At 48.6% G+C, this 17,871-nt stretch overlaps 1 protein-coding gene across 1 annotated transcript in view; it reads left to right on the top strand.

Moving 5' to 3' along the window:
• Window positions 1-12,743, top strand: part of col4a1 (collagen, type IV, alpha 1) — a 29,842-nt gene extending 17,099 nt beyond the window's left edge. Inside the window, exons 13-52 of the mRNA XM_067252311.1 lie at window positions 1-61; window positions 277-312; window positions 492-551; window positions 661-696; window positions 889-933; window positions 1,060-1,092; window positions 1,551-1,605; window positions 1,725-1,760; window positions 1,849-1,995; window positions 2,125-2,211; window positions 2,426-2,509; window positions 2,791-2,861; window positions 2,959-3,150; window positions 3,311-3,479; window positions 3,781-3,873; window positions 4,028-4,132; window positions 4,219-4,316; window positions 4,515-4,665; window positions 4,930-5,043; window positions 5,181-5,348; window positions 5,506-5,595; window positions 5,943-6,095; window positions 6,274-6,372; window positions 6,486-6,575; window positions 6,721-6,860; window positions 7,053-7,179; window positions 7,318-7,398; window positions 7,602-7,700; window positions 7,874-7,924; window positions 8,097-8,282; window positions 8,388-8,521; window positions 8,674-8,746; window positions 8,843-8,914; window positions 9,039-9,167; window positions 9,257-9,355; window positions 9,442-9,654; window positions 9,738-9,915; window positions 10,004-10,118; window positions 10,274-10,446; window positions 11,008-12,743. The exon at window positions 1-61 is cut by the window's left edge and continues 32 nt beyond it. Coding sequence (XP_067108412.1) covers window positions 1-61; window positions 277-312; window positions 492-551; window positions 661-696; window positions 889-933; window positions 1,060-1,092; window positions 1,551-1,605; window positions 1,725-1,760; window positions 1,849-1,995; window positions 2,125-2,211; window positions 2,426-2,509; window positions 2,791-2,861; window positions 2,959-3,150; window positions 3,311-3,479; window positions 3,781-3,873; window positions 4,028-4,132; window positions 4,219-4,316; window positions 4,515-4,665; window positions 4,930-5,043; window positions 5,181-5,348; window positions 5,506-5,595; window positions 5,943-6,095; window positions 6,274-6,372; window positions 6,486-6,575; window positions 6,721-6,860; window positions 7,053-7,179; window positions 7,318-7,398; window positions 7,602-7,700; window positions 7,874-7,924; window positions 8,097-8,282; window positions 8,388-8,521; window positions 8,674-8,746; window positions 8,843-8,914; window positions 9,039-9,167; window positions 9,257-9,355; window positions 9,442-9,654; window positions 9,738-9,915; window positions 10,004-10,118; window positions 10,274-10,446; window positions 11,008-11,089 — 4,225 coding nt within the window. The 3' untranslated portion in view covers window positions 11,090-12,743. The remainder of the gene's footprint in view (window positions 62-276; window positions 313-491; window positions 552-660; window positions 697-888; window positions 934-1,059; window positions 1,093-1,550; window positions 1,606-1,724; window positions 1,761-1,848; window positions 1,996-2,124; window positions 2,212-2,425; window positions 2,510-2,790; window positions 2,862-2,958; window positions 3,151-3,310; window positions 3,480-3,780; window positions 3,874-4,027; window positions 4,133-4,218; window positions 4,317-4,514; window positions 4,666-4,929; window positions 5,044-5,180; window positions 5,349-5,505; window positions 5,596-5,942; window positions 6,096-6,273; window positions 6,373-6,485; window positions 6,576-6,720; window positions 6,861-7,052; window positions 7,180-7,317; window positions 7,399-7,601; window positions 7,701-7,873; window positions 7,925-8,096; window positions 8,283-8,387; window positions 8,522-8,673; window positions 8,747-8,842; window positions 8,915-9,038; window positions 9,168-9,256; window positions 9,356-9,441; window positions 9,655-9,737; window positions 9,916-10,003; window positions 10,119-10,273; window positions 10,447-11,007) is intronic.
• The last annotated feature ends 5,128 nt before the right edge of the window (window positions 12,744-17,871 follow it).

Here is a 17,871-nt window from a genome sequence, read left to right as displayed (position 1 = left end):
ACCGGGCCCCCCTGGTGGGCCAGGGGAACAAACAGGCCCTTCCATCACACACTACATCCCAGTAAGCCTTTCTTCTACTCATCACAGTAACCATCCATGATCAACTGCAGAGGAATGGATGGATGGTTGGATGGATGGATGCATGGATTGGTAGATGTATCAAAAAATGGATGCATGGAATTATGTGTGGATCTATGTATGATGCGTGTATGCTTAGGTTGATGGATGGACGGATGAATAGCATCTTTCTAAACCGTGTTTGTGTCTATTCCCTAGGGAGACAGAGGATCCCAAGGAGAAAAAGGCGACAAAGTGAGTGTTTGATTCTCTCTGTCGGGACCTTAATTCATGTTAAATACATATTCTCTGCGGGGAGCATAAATGCTGTGTCCATCAGAATCGCCTTCTCAGCAATCGTCGTGGCAAAAGCTGTGACTCTGTCATGGCCGCCTGTCAGAGATATGAACCCTGTAGCTCCTTCTCCTCTGCAGGGAGTCTGCGTGCCCCATGTGAATGGTGTGAAGGGGGAGCCCGGACCACCTGGGCCCAGGGTGAGTCCCGTAACACAGGCTCATCTGCCTCCAAGGTCCAATATCTGTAGGACTCTCTCATCTAGCTCATCTCTTTGCTGCAGTGTAAACGAGTTACTTTCAATTTCAGGGCAAACCCGGAAAGGATGGGGACAATGGATTTACGGTGGGGTACATTCTCTCTCCCTCTCTCTCTCTCTCTCTCTCTCTCTCTCTCTCTCTCTCTCTCTCTCTCTCTCTCTCTCTCTCTCTCACACTCACTCACTCTCTCTCTCTCTCAAACTCCATGGTTCTATTTGGATTCATTTTAATAGTGGATATATGTATTGTGACCTTTAACCTATCCGCCCACATACAGGGAGAGAAAGGCTTCTCCGGGACTCCTGGATACAACGGAGAGACGGTAACTATAACAACCGTCGACACACAGTATCTGAAACAGTACAGTCATACCTGAAACAGGCTGGTTGAGTTGGCCACGTCTGTCATCGGACGCCAGCGTTATGCTAACCTGACGTTCTCATTGCAGGGTGAAAAGGGAGAGAGGGGACCTCCAGGATATGTGAGTACACCGACTCTTTCCAAAGCCATCCGAATATAAGTTCTGTTGGTTCTAACGTCCGTTTGCAGGATTTCATACATTCAAAAGGTTTGCTCTGTGCCTTCACTCTGTCTTTCTCAACCCTGGGCCTGCTCTTTCAAAATAGCGCCCAAAACTTGGCTGTGTCCCTGTCCCTGAATGATTTTGTCCATTACCTTACCCTTTGTGGTGTGTGATTAGTGCATTATTTTGATACATTGTTAAACATGTTGTCATGGCTTCATTGTTTGAAAACCCCATGAACATTAGCTGGAGTAGCAAAAATATGAACGCCACACAAAAGGTGACACTGAACATAAGGAAGCAGTTCTCAGAATCGCCAGCAGATGGTGCTGTTACCACTCTGCTCTAAATCAGTGAAGCTGGCTGGATATTGTGGTCCTATCATGGTGATGTGACTCACCTCTGTGATGTTTTAGGGTTCACCTGGCCCCCAAGGGCCCCCTGGTTTTCCTGGATTACAAGGAGAGAGAGGTATATTCAGTACACACACACAAACACACATACTCTCTCACACACTCTCTACTACCAAGAAACACACTGTGTTACCATGTTCCATGACTGACTCTCAATCTTCGCATTCCTTCTGACAGGTTTCCCTGGTATCCAAGGCGATACTGGACCCCCTGGTAAGAAATAGCATGGTCTATGATCCACACTTGAAGCGCTATCAAAAGCTAAAATAACCTAATTAGGAATCTCTGTGGTATATTTTAGGAGGACACATAGAAGGCCCTCCTGGTGAGAGAGGCCAAAAAGGAGATGTTGGCCTCAAGGGAAATCCAGGACTGGATGGGGAGTCTCTCCGGGGGGCCCCTGGACAGGACGGATTGGCTGGACCTCCCGGCCCCCCTGGACTAGTGGGTAGGCACAGCAAAGACATAAGACATATGCTGATGGAACATCACACTGTTTTATAGTATGAAGTGTATCACAATTCTCTAACAGTGCCTATATGTGTTTGTGTGTGTGTGTGTGTGTGTGTATCCACAGGTACAGATGAACCATGTCCAGGAATACAGAAGGGAGGCCCTGGCCCTCCTGGACCTCAGGGTCTTAGAGGGGAGTTGGGACAGAAAGGTAAGATTCTACATGCTGTCACGATGCTGCTCCTCTGTCTGTCTGTCTGTCTGTCTGTCTGACTGTCTGTCTGCCTGTCTGCCTGTCTGTCTGTCTGTCTGTCTGCCTGTCTGTCTGTCTGTCTGCCTGCCTGCCTGTCTGTCTGTCTGTCTGTCTGTCTGCCTGTCTGTCTGTTGTTCTACCATGTTGAGTAACACTCACTCTACACTCTTAGGTGACAGTGGGGACACGTGTGTACAGTGTGAATCCTTCGGCCCCCCAGGATTAACCGGCCCCCAGGGGCCCAAAGGACCACAAGGTGAGATGACACACATGCACTAAGTATATGAAAATACAAATAAATCATAAAACATGACATGCAGCTGATACTCTGGTGGTCGTAAGACCACTCTGTGGCTTTAGAAACAACAATTACATTTAACCTGCTATCTTAATATGAATGTACACCAGTATATAGTAAGTTACTGATAAAATGGATTATAAACCAGTGTGTAACAAGGCACGGCTAGATTATAGGCCAGTGCATTGTAAATGATATAAGGTATAAGGTAACGACCATCCCCTCCGTGTCCCTGACAGGTTACCCAGGCCCAGCAGGCAGCAAGGGAGACAAGGGTCAGTCTGGTCCATCTGGACCTCCAGGAACACCCGTGAGTAGATCCTCTGACCTGCTGTCGTCACCCGACTGGATGGTGCCGCATGGACCACTGTAGGGAATGAGACACTTCACTAATCTCTCCTCTCCAGGGTAGTGTGGGTACTCCAGGTTTGATGGGGGCCCCTGGGTCCGTCGGTGAGCCAGGGGACATCTACGTGGCTCCTGGGCTCAAGGGAGCCAAGGGGCTGCCGGGCACAGCTGGCACATCCGGATTACCAGGCGTTGACGGTCTGCCGGGGCAGGATGGCAAACCAGGCATTCCGGGGCCCAAAGGAGACCCCGTACGTATGTGTGTATGTGTGTGTGAATCTGTGTGTATGTTTATCCGTGTATGTGCTTGGAACAGGTTTGTAACATAACATTGGAATCTGCCATTACAGAGCAGTGTGAGATTGTGATTGCACAATCATTCCCTCTTCTCTCTCTAACCTTGCCTGACAGGCCAGAGAGGGCATTAAGGGGGAACGCGGTCGGGACGGAGACTCAGGTCCCATGGGGCGCACAGGGGAGAGAGGCCCTCCGGGACAGCCAGGGTTCGGGCGAACGGGCGAGGCTGGAGATAAGGGCACCACGGGTCAGCCAGGCAGACCAGGAGCCCCTGGACAACCAGGTGGATGAACATACACACACACACACACACACACACATGCAGTACACACTCACGCATACACTACACACACATCCGGTACACATACAGACACACAGAACACGCACACATATATAGCAGTACTGTGTCTTACTGAGGTCGTCAGATTATGACCGTGTTGAAGGTTTGGCTCTGTGCTACATAGCACACACACACACATACAGTACACACACACACACACGTTTGGCACACGCATACTCACAGACATGCTCATACGCAGGAACACAGGAGTGACTTTTGTGTGGGGTTCCTCCCTGTGCCCCAGGTGTGAAGGGAGAGCCAGGTAAAGGAGTGAGCGCACCTGGACCACAGGGAACTCCTGGAGCCAGAGGAGAGACAGGCCGACCTGGACTACAAGGTGGGCCTCAGCCTGGGCGTTACACCTCCACACAGCCATGACCAACAAGGCTCTGGCATGGATCTACACATTTCTCATTGATGGCTTGAATGATGTGGCTGAGGGTCCTTCTCTATACCTCTCTGTCTGCTCTGTCTCATGCTGTTCGGACCAGGTAACAGCGGGCCCCAGGGTGACCCTGGGATGCCGGGATTCCCAGGACCGAAGGGAGACCCTGGTCAACCTGGCATAGGATTTCCTGGACTACCTGGACCCAAAGGTACCAAAGCGCTTCACCTCCTCCTCTCCCTCTCACGCCTCTCCTACCCTTGTTTTAGAGGGATTTCTCTGCCTGTGTGTTCCTAGGATACTCTGGAACCCCTGGAGCCCCTGGAGTCCCGGGAGAGTCAGGTAGACAGGGGAACGACGGCCTCTCTGGTCGGCCTGGAGGGCCAGGTCCAAAGGTGTGTGTGTGCGCTGGTTTATGTTTTGGCAAGTCAGTCACTGAAGGTGAAACAGTCGCCCTGCAATCAGGTGGAGTTTGGGAGACCTTGTGTTGGCTAGTCTAATCCCCCTGTCCCAATGTTGTGAAGACAGTGGTGCAATCTCTCCTTTGTAGTCTGTATTAACTGACATGACCCCCCCTCCCTCCCCACCTGTAGGGAGAGCCTGGCAGGGGTCTGCCAGGGCCCAAGGGCTCAGACGGCCCCCCAGGGGTGACAGGCTTTCCTGGGGACAAGGGCAAAGTGGGGCTGCCTGGTATCCCAGGAACGGAGGGAGCCTCAGGACCGCCCGGACCTCAGGGAATAAAAGGTACAGTGAGGCTACACCCTACTTGCCTCGGGGGGAATGTCCCCCCGCTCTGGATAAGAGCGTCAGCTAAATGACTAAATGTAAATGTTTAAGTATTATACTACTAAACTCTAAAAAGTACTACATGTTCCTGACAACCTAGCGTCATAAGCCCTCACCTGGCATCTCAGTGAATATCTCAGTGAAGATCTCAGTGAGCTTTCATGGTCCTAGGTTATAGACCTGATTAGTTGTTACAGCGTGGTATGTGGTCATCGTCCCCAGGTGACCCAGGACCACCAGGACGTCACGGTGTGTCAGGCCAGCCAGGACCTCCTGGAGCTGGGGACCCTGGAGCCCCCGGGCCCATGGGACCCCCTGGAAAAACAGGACCTTTTGGTAAGCCCTCCGCCCCCACACACACATAGTATACTCATAAGGCAAATCACATTCACTATCTACAGAACTGCTTCTTATAAGTTGACTTATATTTACATTATTTGTGTGTGTGTGTACGTGTGTGTGTGTGTGTGCAGGTCGGGATGGTGTGAAGGGAGACAAGGGATTCCCTGGTTCCCCTGGCCAAGACATGCCTGGTTTTCCGGGGGAGAAGGGAGACCAAGGCTTCCCAGGCCCCCAGGGATCTAAGGGCCTGGCCGGACGACCGGGCGCCTCTGGTAGAGATGGCCTACCAGGAGACCCAGGTCAGACTGGAGCAAGGCAGCTCCGCCAGAGACCACAAAGATGCCATACATAGAGAAACTAAGGCACAGCCATGCATCTTTTAAACACTGCTTTGTATGTGTGTGTATGTGTTATATGTGTGTGTGTGTACGTGTTATATGTGTGTGTGTGTGTCAGGTCCCAAGGGAGAGATGGGTGTCATAGGGACTCCAGGAACCCCAGGTTACCAGGGGTCTCACGGCTCACCAGGTTCTCCTGGCCTCAGAGGTGAGACACCTTCCTTGTGTTGTCATCTGTCTACTTGTACTACAGTCGATTCAGGACTGTTTCTATAACATTCTTAGCTAATTCAGTGGTTGTCCTAGTTGAATCTTCTTGAAACAGTTCAGGGCCATTGTTTGTGCCATATAGAACCCTTTCAACAACAGTTACAGAACATTGGATCAATACAGTCATCTAACAGGAACCTAATACGATTCTCCCAGGGGTTTACAGAGGATCTCGCCAACCAAAGATCTATTAAGGATGAACCTGTTACAGGAGCTGACATGGACAACCAAATCTGATCCATGGTTCTGTTGTGGTGCTGAGCCTGTCTGCTTGTCTCCTGCCAGGTGACCCTGGACTAACAGGGCCCAGGGGAGATTTTGGTGAGCCAGGCCCCAAGGGAGAGAGGGGGGAACAAGGACTGCAGGGGCCCCCGGGGAACATGACTGAAGTGGACATGGAACACATGAAGGGAGAGAAGGGAGATATCGGAGTGACAGGTAGCCAGCGTCGCACGGCACTATCGCACACCGTCGCTCTGCACAACACAGCAGCTCAGCACTTTCACAAAACACGACCGAACACGGAACGACACAATGCGACAGGGCAACACAACACATTATTCTGTATCCTAGTACAGGAGTAGTCATGGCATGTTTAATTCCCATCTCCCCCAAGGTAACCCAGGTAAGGCGGGACAGAAGGGTTACACGGGGCAACCTGGCTCACCTGGAATGCCGGGGAAGGATGGCCAGCCTGGTCAGCCTGGACAAGCGGGTGAGTCACAGGATGCGGTTCTCACGATAGAATCAAGGGAAATGTGCTGCTGTATGTCTATTTAAGTTCTACGTCTCCCTCTCTCTGTGTGTGTTTTTGCAATTGCGTCCCAGGTGTGAAGGGAGACTTGGGTTTTCCTGGAGAGCCTGGCGGTGAAGGCAAACCTGGACAGAAAGGCTCTTCTGGAGACATGGGACTACCAGGTGCTTCTCTCAATCCGCAACAGAAGACACAGATCATGCCTTGACGCTCCTCGCCTCTGCCTTTACAATAAACCCTATAGGGTCTAGAATAGGCCCGATCTTTTCCGAAGAAACTCACCCCAGGACTTTCTGTATGTGTTTGAAGGTTCGACTGGTCCAAAGGGTGCCAAGGGGATTGTGGGCACACCTGGGCACACAGGCTTCAGGGGCTCTGACGGGGACAAAGGAGACCAGGGTGTGCCTGGGGAGCCAGGGGTGGGCATACCTGGACCACCTGGAGAGAAGGTATATGACTTGGGTCGTGGTGGGGATCACCTCTGCTGTGTGTTTATGTGTGTATGTGTGTTTGTGTGTATAATTATTCCATCTGAAATAATAAAGGAAAAGAAAGAGGTTAACCTACCTCTATTCTCTCTTTCTTTTTTTCTTTCTTTCCTCTTTCTTTGTTTTACTCTCTCACTTCCTCTCTTCACCCAGGGTTTTACTGGCTTGCCTGGTACCTCGGGTAACCCAGGAGATAAGGGTCTGAAGGGTTCTATGGGGATTCCAGGCATGCCAGGGACATCAGGCTCCAAGGGGGACACAGGCTCCATTGGATACCCAGGTAAGTAACATAAAGCTTTTCACTGTTTACGTGGCAACGACCCGCCAGTACCTATCTATGCCGTACTGCAGGATTGAATCCCTATTTTTTCAATTGGTGTTATTGTATGTAACTCCCATTGTCTGTGTGTGTATGAAGGTCAGCCAGGTCAGCCAGGTGAGAAAGGAGTTGTCGGGCTGCCAGGGTCATCTGGAGAGCCAGGGCGCCCGGGGCGACCAGGTGAGTCACTCACCAGTCACCAGATCAATGACACACTTCCTTTTCAGTCTGATACGAAACAATGTACAGCGTACTAATCTGCATTCTGAAAACACTGAAAAGGAAAACTCTAGCTATACGGTACAGTCTAGGAAACACGTATTCATCTCAGCAAGGATGTATCTGTGTTTGAAGTGTGTCTGACAGTCCCTCCCACCCCCAAGGTGACCCTGGCCTGCAGGGCCCTCCTGGGCCTGTGGGGGAAAAGGGGGAATCGGGCGTGGACGGCATCCCTGGATCCTCAGGAGAGAGGGGTGACCCAGGTCAGTATCAGAACCTTGACAAGTCCAGGTGCTATATAGCTGTTGGGCAGAACCGGGCCAATATTCTAGTCTCATCCCTCTTGCGGAGTCCCCCAAGGAGGAATCCCATCCTGTGTGGCTTATTATTATTGATCGTGTTGAATAGCTTTTGGATCTGCTTCTTTCACTCACAGGGTTACCTGGCAGGGGCTTCCCTGGAACTAATGGACAGACCGGCACCAAAGGTGAAATCACCTAGCGAACATGCACAAATACCTCTCATCATAGTCGGTCAAATCTGTGATGTTGTGTAGCTCAAAGCTTTGTATCTCTCTCTCTCCCTTCCGCCCCCTCTCTTTCCCCTCCCTCTCTCCCCTCCCTCATCCATTCCTTCCATTACCCTACCCCCTTCCCAAGGTAATAAGGGTAGTCATGGGGTCCCGGGTACTCCAGGTCTCTCAGGTATTCCAGGGACAAAGGGGGACAAGGGCATGCCAGGCTTCCACGGCTCCCAGGGCCAGCCAGGAGAGAGAGGCCTGCCAGGATCCTCCATGGAGGGGCCCAAGGGGGACAAAGGAGTGACAGGACAGCCTGGAGAGCCAGGTACAACCTGCACACGTACACATTTTGAATGACACAATTCCGATCGGTTGTTCCTAGCCTAACATCCTCTTATCAACTCCCTCCCCCAAAATCACTCTTCTCCAGGATCCACAGGGGCCCCCGGGCCAGCAGGTATCCCAGGTAGAGAGGGCTCCAAGGGGGACAAGGGAGAGAGTGGCCCAGCTGGCGTGCAGGGGGAGACGGGATTCAAAGGAGACCGCGGAAACCCAGGACTTTCTGTAGGTCACTTCCTCACCAAGTTTGGTTAACCTGAGTTAACTGACTGCTTGTTTTGATACAACTAGATACATCATGGGTATTCCGTATGGATAAGAATACAATACAATACAATCAAATGAGCTCACTGTGTTTATGTGTGTACTTGTAACAGGGTCAACCTGGCCTTCCAGGTGTTGATGGGCTGAAGGGAGAGCTTGGTGTGCAGGGTGCGCCTGGGTTCCCTGGTCAGTAAACTGAAGTGTGTGTCTGTGTCTATATGTGTGTGTGTATGTGCATATGTGTGTGTGTGTGTTAAATTCAAAACTCTCTTTATTCATTAGGGACGAAGGGAGAGATTGGATATGTTGGGTTTAAAGGAGAGCTGGGAGACCAAGGATTCCCTGGGGTCAAAGGTGAAACAGTACTCTTACGCACCATTGTCCAACCAGACGACACAGTCTCACTCCTCAGCTTAAATATTTCCTTCAAAGGTTTGGAATCTAATCAAGACATTGTGGCTGATTCTTTGCATTTCAGGTATTGACGGCCCCCCTGGCCCCCCTGGCCCCCACACCTTCATTAAAGGAGACCTCGGCTTCCCTGGAACACAGGGGCCCAGTGGTCCTGAGGGGCCCCCAGGCTTCCCTGGCCTGAAAGGACAGCAAGGTGACTCCATAACAATCGTCTCCATGCAAACTTCATACAGGTCCACAAATAAACTCCTTCAACTCACACTGGCCCTCTTTTCTGTCCAGGCGTGACTGGTATTCAGGGTATTAAGGGAGAAGAGGGGCATCCTGGCTACAACGGTCATCCTGGAGCCAAAGGAGAACCTGGCCTGACTGGTCCATTGGGTTAGCAACACGCGACTGAAGCTTTGGAGCCGTGTCTGTGTGCTGTAGGCTAGCCCGCAGTAATACCCTGACATTTCTCTCTCTAGGACCCAGAGGACACCCTGGACCCCCTGGGCCTGATGGCGTACCTGGACAGGTAGGCCCACCTGGGCCCTCCTCCATGGACCACGGTTTTCTTGTCACCAGGCACAGCCAATCGGTGGATGTTCCAGACTGTCCTGAGGGAACGTCCTTGATCTATGATGGCTATTCCCTCCTCTCTGTCCAGGGGAATACGCGCACACATGGGCAGGACCTTGGTAAGCACACAAACACACACACACACACACGGATACGTTCGATAAATGTGACTATATGTGACTGTGTGTGCGTGTGTGTTTAGGCACGGCCGGGAGCTGTCTGAGGAAGTTCAGTCCCATGCCGTTCCTGTTCTGTGACATCAACAACGTTTGTAACTTTGCCTCCCGCAACGACTACTCCTATTGGCTCACGTCACCTGAGCCCATGCCCATGAGCATGGCCCCTATCACTGGACACAGCATCAAACCCTTCATCAGCAGGTGTGTGTGTGTGTGTGTACCTAGGAATATGAGATTTCTGCTATGATTATAGTTGTTTACATGCTTGCGTGCGTGTGTGTGTCCACAGGTGTTCCGTGTGTGAGGCTCCTGCCATGGTTCTAGCCGTGCACAGCCAGACCATCATGATCCCAGCATGCCCCTCTGGCTGGGACTCGCTGTGGATTGGATACTCCTACGTCATGGTGAGCAGGGATAGGATACGTAGCCCCATAACTGGCCATCACTCATAGGCTGTCTAGGTTTACGATGTCCACCAAACTAGTGCGAGACATCTACTGTATATGAGTTGAATGTACTGACTGTGTTTTGATGTGTGTGTGTGTGCGCGTGCGTGCAGAACACTGGTTCTGGTGCGGCGAGTTTTGGCCAGGCCCTGGCCTCCCCCGGCTCCTGTCTGGAGGAGTTCCGCAGCGCCCCCTTCATCGAGTGCCACGGCAAGGGCACCTGCAACTACTACGCTAACTCCTACACCTTCTGGCTCGCCACAATCGAGGATGAGGACATGTTTACGTAAGACACGCATCTCTCTGTCGTCCTTCATCGATCCACCTTTATGCATCTTTACTTTTCCTAATGTCACTTCTACTCTTTCTCTTTCCTTCATTTACCGTCTTGCTATCATCACTCAGACATGTTTTTTTAGATTTTTTTGTAATATACCGGTAGGCCTACTGTATTTTTGACAGAGTGCGAATTATACAATGACAATAGGGGGGGTCAACTTCTTCTCCAGGGCGTGTATCGACCCCCCTGACCTGTTGTTTTTAGCTCTTTTGGGGGGGTCCAAGTCTTAATTAGGGGGGTCTGACCCCCCCAAACCCCCCGTAATTCGCACCCTGATCTTTGAGCTTGATACCAGGAAGGAATTCTGCTCTGTCGACTTGGATAGGACAGGTGTGACACTGCAGCTTATCTGGGGACAAGAAGTGTCCAGGAGAGGCTAGTTTGGATGTACTTGGGTTGCTGGGGTTGAATGAAAAAGCGAGTTCTGATGCACTTCAGCTTGGGGATGAGAAGTGTCAAAAACAAGCTGGTGTTGAGTGAAATGGCTGTTTTTTTCCCTCTTTTCAGGAAACCGATCCCAGCCACGCTTAAGGCAGGGAACCTACGAACACACATCAGTCGCTGTCAAGTCTGCATGAAGAGGACATAGACCCTGCTCCTAACCAACCCTGCTCCATGACCCTGGCCAATCATGCCAGTGGGCTTGGCTTGACTTTTTCTTTTTGACCAAAGGATGGTGCTACTTCCTGTGTGTGTGTGAGTGGAGAGGGGCAGAGATGAGACAACCACAGAGGGAGGAGTCGTCTCTGTAAGACTGAATTACAACAACCCTCCGAGAATACAAACAGAAGCAGACACACACAAACACACACACACTCACACACACGTGGAGAGCAAGCCACGAGACCCCTTGGTCCCTCGCTCTATACAGAACAAGTTACTAACATTGTCACAGCGTTTTTTAAAGAAATGGAGTCCAGTTTACGAAATGCACTGAGTACACACCCATCAGTAAACTGACATCCACTCTAGAAGGATTGCTTGTGCCAGTCAGGTGCTATTGAACCATAACTTACTTGCCTTATCCCAGTCCACTATGTTGTTACTTTTATACAGATGCCACCTACTTCAACTCTGAGATTATAGATTATAGATAGAGTATTTGTTTGTGTCTACACCTTATTTTCAAATTTTAACACATACTAATGTAGGATGGGAGTTACCACTGGTTTCTAGTCATTTTGAGAGATAATCACTTTTAAATTAAGTGTTGCAAGCAGCACACTGGTATAGCTTTGCTCTGATGTAAATATACTGCTTTCATATTTTGTAGCTAACATACAGTCACTATAATCTTCTATTCAGGTATTGACATTAATGTGTGTTATTATGTCACTTCTTTATTTATGAGATGTATGAGAATATGCAATCAACCCAGATTGGAGATGAATGTTGAATGTCCATCAACAATATTAGACTTAGTGGTCATTTACTTTTAGTCTCTTGAGTGTGCCAGATGGGTGGAGCTAAACCTTGGACCAAAGCCATCTGTATCCCTTTACAACATGCTAATACAATCTACCAAAATGCAAATCAGAACACCCAAACACATGCCTTGACGGAATGCTAAATACCAAAGAGATGCACACATCCTAACCTCTATCTGTTCCCTTACTCCTATCTGATATACTTGATCACGCTAACCGCCATCTTCCCCCTGTATTGACGTGCAGATCTTATATCCTACAGTGTAGCCAATGAGCACCAGGAGACTGATAGATAGGCTACTTGAACACAGTCAGATGGACCTAGACTTGTTAGCCCTACAGTAGATCCACTCTACATCTGCCACGTTCATAACAACAAGGATAAGATAAGAGGGGGTGCATTATAGACATATTGTGTTGTCATGACACTGTCATGTGTGTGTTGTGATGTGGATTTATGAAGTTCCCTGGAAACAGCATTTCACCAAGAGACCCTCACATGCCATAATCCTATCAGAGCCTTAATGACGGATATGTTGGACATCATCACCATGTGGACCTCAGCCCCATTTTTGAGCGAAAATGAGGAAATGAGTGCTCATTCAAACCAGCAGTGTTAGCCATCCTTACTGAGGAAAGAGACCTGGGAGAGAGAGAAGGAGGGAGAGAGAGAGGAAAAAAGATAATGATTTTAACTAGTGACCAGGGGTTACAGTTCCTATAGTTTTGACATACACACCAATGTCTACCCAGCTCTCTGCTTGACCCCCAGTCCCATACTGTGTAATTCATACAATAAAATAATTGTTTAGAAAATGTGGTGTGTCTCGTAATGCCGGTTAATGAGATCTATCGTATATTTTTGTTGCCTTTTTTTTCCTTATTATACTTGGAAAGGTGGAGTTTAATTTGAAATTGAACACAAATTACATGTTGGATAAAGGCTGTCACTCTTGTAGTCATCCCAGTTCCCCACTAGAGGTCAGGCCCAAACCATTTTCTCATCACAGGACGACGTTTAAGGGAAGGCAGCTTCTCGCAATCCTCCAGCTCCCAGGTGCAGTGAGGCCAAATAATCATACCAGAGTCCCATTCCCCCTTTTTGGGGGGTCAAGTTCATGTCTTTTTTCATGAAATATTTGCTGATGTGCAGAGCTGAAATGTGATCCGGTCATGTCAGATCTGTGATTCCTCCACAGGCCCCAGAGGACACCGCAGAGCTGTCTGCCTCTGCCTCAGCAACTCTCCTGGGCCCGCCTCCAATAAACTCGTTCACCCCTTCAGTGAAACACAAACAGATCAATGAACCCGATGAGAGCAAGAAAAGCTCTCCTTTCATCACTCCATCTCCTTGACCCTCCCCTTTCATCTCTCCATAATCCAATCCCTTCACTTCCTCCAGTGTTACCAGTGAAACAAACAAGACCTTTGACCCTACCTATCCGGAACAATGTGTCAGACACAGACAGCCTTGAACTCTGACCTGACAGAGTAAATTGGAACAGAGGTCAACAAGGGGGCAGTGGGTCACTAAGGCCGTTTTTGAATCTCGAAAAGTGACCCTCTTTTCTCCTCTCCTTGAGGTAAGCTCTGCTCTAACCTGGTTGAACGTGTGTAACTAGGAGACCCAGGACTAAGTTCCAGCATGAAAGTTGACAGCTTCCCACGTTAGGGTAAATGTTGTGGTGGAACACTTTGTTCGTAAAGATAGATTATAAATATAAGGTATTGAAGCCACAGACTACAAACTAGCAACTCCCACTCAGTTTATAAAGATTATGTTTATGGTTAGTGGTCTGCCTAATGTATAGATAGAAATCCTTGACCAAGCATGAAAAACAATGACGTATTTGTGAGATCAATCTTCAAAGCTTTATTTTTTTACTTCTTAGAATGAATCATGTTCAGATGTACAACTAAAATCACAAGTTTTTTCACTAAAATTAAAACAATACAGAGTACGACCAATGAGAGAACATGATAACCACCTCTACCAAACATTCCACCTAAATTCCCCAGAATCAGGATACATCCTACATTACACACATCCTCCAACCTTAGACAAACATAAAGTAATAGGCTGCATGGTCCACCCAATACAAGCGATAGACGTATTGTGTTTGGACGACACAAAGCAGTGTCACAACCCTACCACTGCACCACCCTGCTGTCTTCTGTAAACAAACACAAGCCACACATGACAAACACGTCAAATCATAAAAGATGGAGAAATCCATTGTTGCTCTCTCTCCTCCGTCCACTCTCTCTTTCTCTCCTTTTTTATCCCACTTACTCTGTCACTCTTTGTTGCACTCAGTGGGCCCGTGTCGGGCCCAGTTCTGGTTGCAGGAACTGCTTGCTCACCCAGAACCACAGCTCCAGTACTTCAGTCTTAGCCATACAAATGGAGAGGAGGCACATCCTGCAACCTGATCAACACAGTTCTGTAGCTAGGAATCGGTGTGCGTTTCTATTTTTATGATAACATTTGATTTTTACATCTTGGGGCGAGATTAATACAAATAAATACAATAAGACGGAATAATAAATACATATTTGTAATGTAGTACCACAGTGCATGTCTCTAATGGGATGAATCTGTCTCTCCAGCCACCCTCAAGCACTGCGCTGACCAGCTGTCTCCGGTGTTTACCTACATCTTTAACACCTCCCTTGAGACATAACATGTGCCAGCCTGTCTCAAGTCCTCCACCATCATCCCTGTGCCCAAAAAGCCAAAGCCAACAGGACATAATGACTACAGACCCGTCGCCCTGACCTCTGTGGTAATGAAGTCTTTCGAGCGCCTGGTGCTGGCACACCTTAAATCCATCGCTGACCCTCTACTGGACCCCCTGCAGTTTGCCTACAGAGCCAACAGGTCTGTGGACGATGCAGTTAACATGGCCCTCCACTTCACCCTACAGCACCTGGACTCCCCAGCATCCTATGCCAGGATCCTGTTTGTGGACTTCAGCTCTACCTTCAATACCATCATCCCCGCCCTGCTTCAGGACAAGCTCTCCCAGCTGAACGTGCCTGATTCCACCTGCAGGTGGATCACAGACTTCCTGTCTGACAGGAAGCAGTGCGTTAAGCTGGGAACACAAGTCTCTGACTCCCGGTCCATCAGCACCGGATCACCTCAGGGCTGCGTCCTTTCTCCTCTGCTCTTCTCCCTGTACACCAACAGTTGCACCTCCAGTCATCCGTCCGTCAAACTCCTGAAGTTTGCGGACGACACCACCCTTATTAGGCTCATCTCTGGTGGAGACGAGTCTGAATATAGGTGGGAAGCGGCCAACCTGGTGACCTGGTGCAGCCAGAACAACTTAGAGCTCAATGCTCTTAAGACAGTGGAGATGGTCGTGGACTTCAGGAGGAATACAGCCCCACTCACCCCCATCACCCTGTGTGACTCCCCAGTCAACACTGTGGAGTCCTTCCGCTTCCTGGGCACTATCCTCTCCCAGGACCTCAAGTGGGAACTGAACATCAGCTCCCTCATCAAGAAAGCACAACAGAGGATGTACTTCCTTCGGCAGCTGAATAAGTTCAACCTGCCAAAGACAATGATGGTGCACTTCTACTCAGCCATCATTGAGTCCATCCTCACCTCCTCCATCACCGTCTGGTACGCTGCTGCCACTGCCAAGGACAAGAGCAGACTGCAGCGTATCATCCGCACTGCTGAGAAGGTGATTGGCTGCAATCTGCCTACCCTCGAGGACCTGCACACCTCGAGGACCCTGAGGCGAGCGAGGAAGATTGTGGCCGACTCCTCCCACCCTGGACACTCCCTGTTTCAGTCACTCCCCTCCGGCAGAAGGCTGCGGTCCATCAGGACCAATACCTCACGCCACAAAAACAGTTTCTTCCCTTCCGCTGTTGGCCTCTTCAACAAGGCCAAGGGACCACACTGACTCTAATGACTTCTTGCTTAAAACACACTGCTTTTTGCACTGCATTACAAAATGGTATCTTGTACATTTGTATTTTTTGTAATATTTGTATTTTTGTATTTTTATATTGTAATTTACGGCAACTTATATTTTATTTTATTGTATATTTAATTATATTCTAATCCCACTTAGTACTGCTAGTTTATGTACCCTTAGTATAGATAGTCCACATATTTACATTTTAGGTATATGTTTATTGTATGCACCTTCCTGCCAAAGCAAATTCCTTGTCTGTGCAAACTTTCATGGCGAATAAATCCCATTCTGATTCTGATTCTGAATAACTCATATTTGACAAAAGTGTGTCGTGTTGGGTTGTGTAGGGAGTCAGGTGGCTGAGCGGTGAGGGAATCGGGCTAGTAATCCGAAGGTTGCCAGTTCGATTCCCGGTGTTGCCAACTGACGTTGTGTCCTTGGGCAAGGCACTTCACCCTACTTGCCTCGGGGGAATGTCCCTGTACTTACTGTAAGTCACTCTGGATAAGAGCGTCTGCTAAATGACTAAATGTAAATGTGTTGTAACCTGGACAAGAAGGTTCTGTAGCTCCTGGGAGGACACGGTCACCAGGTCTGTGATTGGTGCAGCTGTGGGCCAGAGCTTTGGACCAGGTCAGGTTCTGGTCAACTTGGGTCACTTGCTCCGAGAAAAAAACACACCTCCACTTTAGTGCACCTTCACAGCTTTAACCCTTGTGCTGCATTCGGGTCACATGACCCAAAGGTTCATAACGAACCATCGTTGTGTTTACCCAATTTTACCCAATACAAAAACAAATAAAAATTATTTTCTTTTAACCTTTGCAATGTGGGGGGTCTGAGACAGCCCAACGGTTAAAAGAAAATGCTTCACTGTTTTTGTATGCGGTAAAGTTGTCGCAATACTACGGTGGGTCACAATGACTGATGGGTCAGAATGACCCGAAGATAACACAAGGGTTAAATACTAATAGCTAAATTCCTCTACTTTAAAAATACAGTATTTATACAGTAAATAAATGCATATATACATTTATTTTTCAATTTCTAGTATATAATGTTTTGAGATTTATGTCATGTAATGTTAATTTACGTTCTGCAGTGGTGAAGTCCACCTTCAGACTTAGAGACCTATTAGTGTAGCAGATGAAGGGGTGGGGTTTACAACATTTTTCTTGATTATTCCTCCGGGCCAGAACACAGTCTCGTTTACCACCTTGATTATCTGGTTGGCTAGGCATCCAGTAGGTGAAGTTTAAGCTGCTCTGGTCATACCGTCTCCAGGGGCCTCTGAGGAGGCCGATCCAGGCCTTTTTTTCCCCGATCTTTCGATTTTGTAGATCCTTATTCTCAGTTTGATTCCTCACACTGGCAAGGTTAGTGTGTTGATGACAACGTATTTTCTGTGCTTCAGTCCAATTTGTATTATATTCTACAATAATTCACTCCTACATTTACATTTATTAATTTAGCAGACACTTTTATCCAAAGCGACTTCCAAGAGAGAGCTTTACAAAAGTGCATAGGTCAATGATCATGAACAACGAGATAGCCCCCAAAACATTGTGGGTACCCAAAACATGAGGCATACATTTTGAAAATGAAATAGTTGCCAATGGGAAGAAACATAAGAGCATGTAATTAAACAAGTTACAATCAAACAATATGAACCTCAAAAGGGTAAGAGTGTATCTACAGGAAAGCAAGCAACAATAATATAATTCAAAGCCAGTACAAGAAGTTAAATCAGTTACAACTAACCAAGAGAAAAAAGTCCCTCAATAAGAATAATTGTTTTCCTGGAGGAAACTAACATCAGGTCCAGCAAATCATTCCTAAGTACCGTTGTACTCCCGGAACAAGTGCGTCTATAGCCTTTTCTTGAAGGTGGGGAGACAGTCAGTGTCTCTGATGGATGTGGGGGGGTGATTCCACCATTGGGGGGCCAGACGGGAGAAGAGCTTGGATTGGGAGAGGGCGCTCTTGAGCGGTGGGACCACCAGACG

This window comes from Osmerus mordax, chromosome 2 (genome assembly GCF_038355195.1).
Source record: "Osmerus mordax isolate fOsmMor3 chromosome 2, fOsmMor3.pri, whole genome shotgun sequence".
In the NCBI taxonomy this organism is placed as follows: Eukaryota; Metazoa; Chordata; class Actinopteri; order Osmeriformes; family Osmeridae; genus Osmerus; species Osmerus mordax.
Note: the sequence above shows the minus strand (reverse complement) of the source record. Positions and strands in the feature narration are given on the sequence as shown.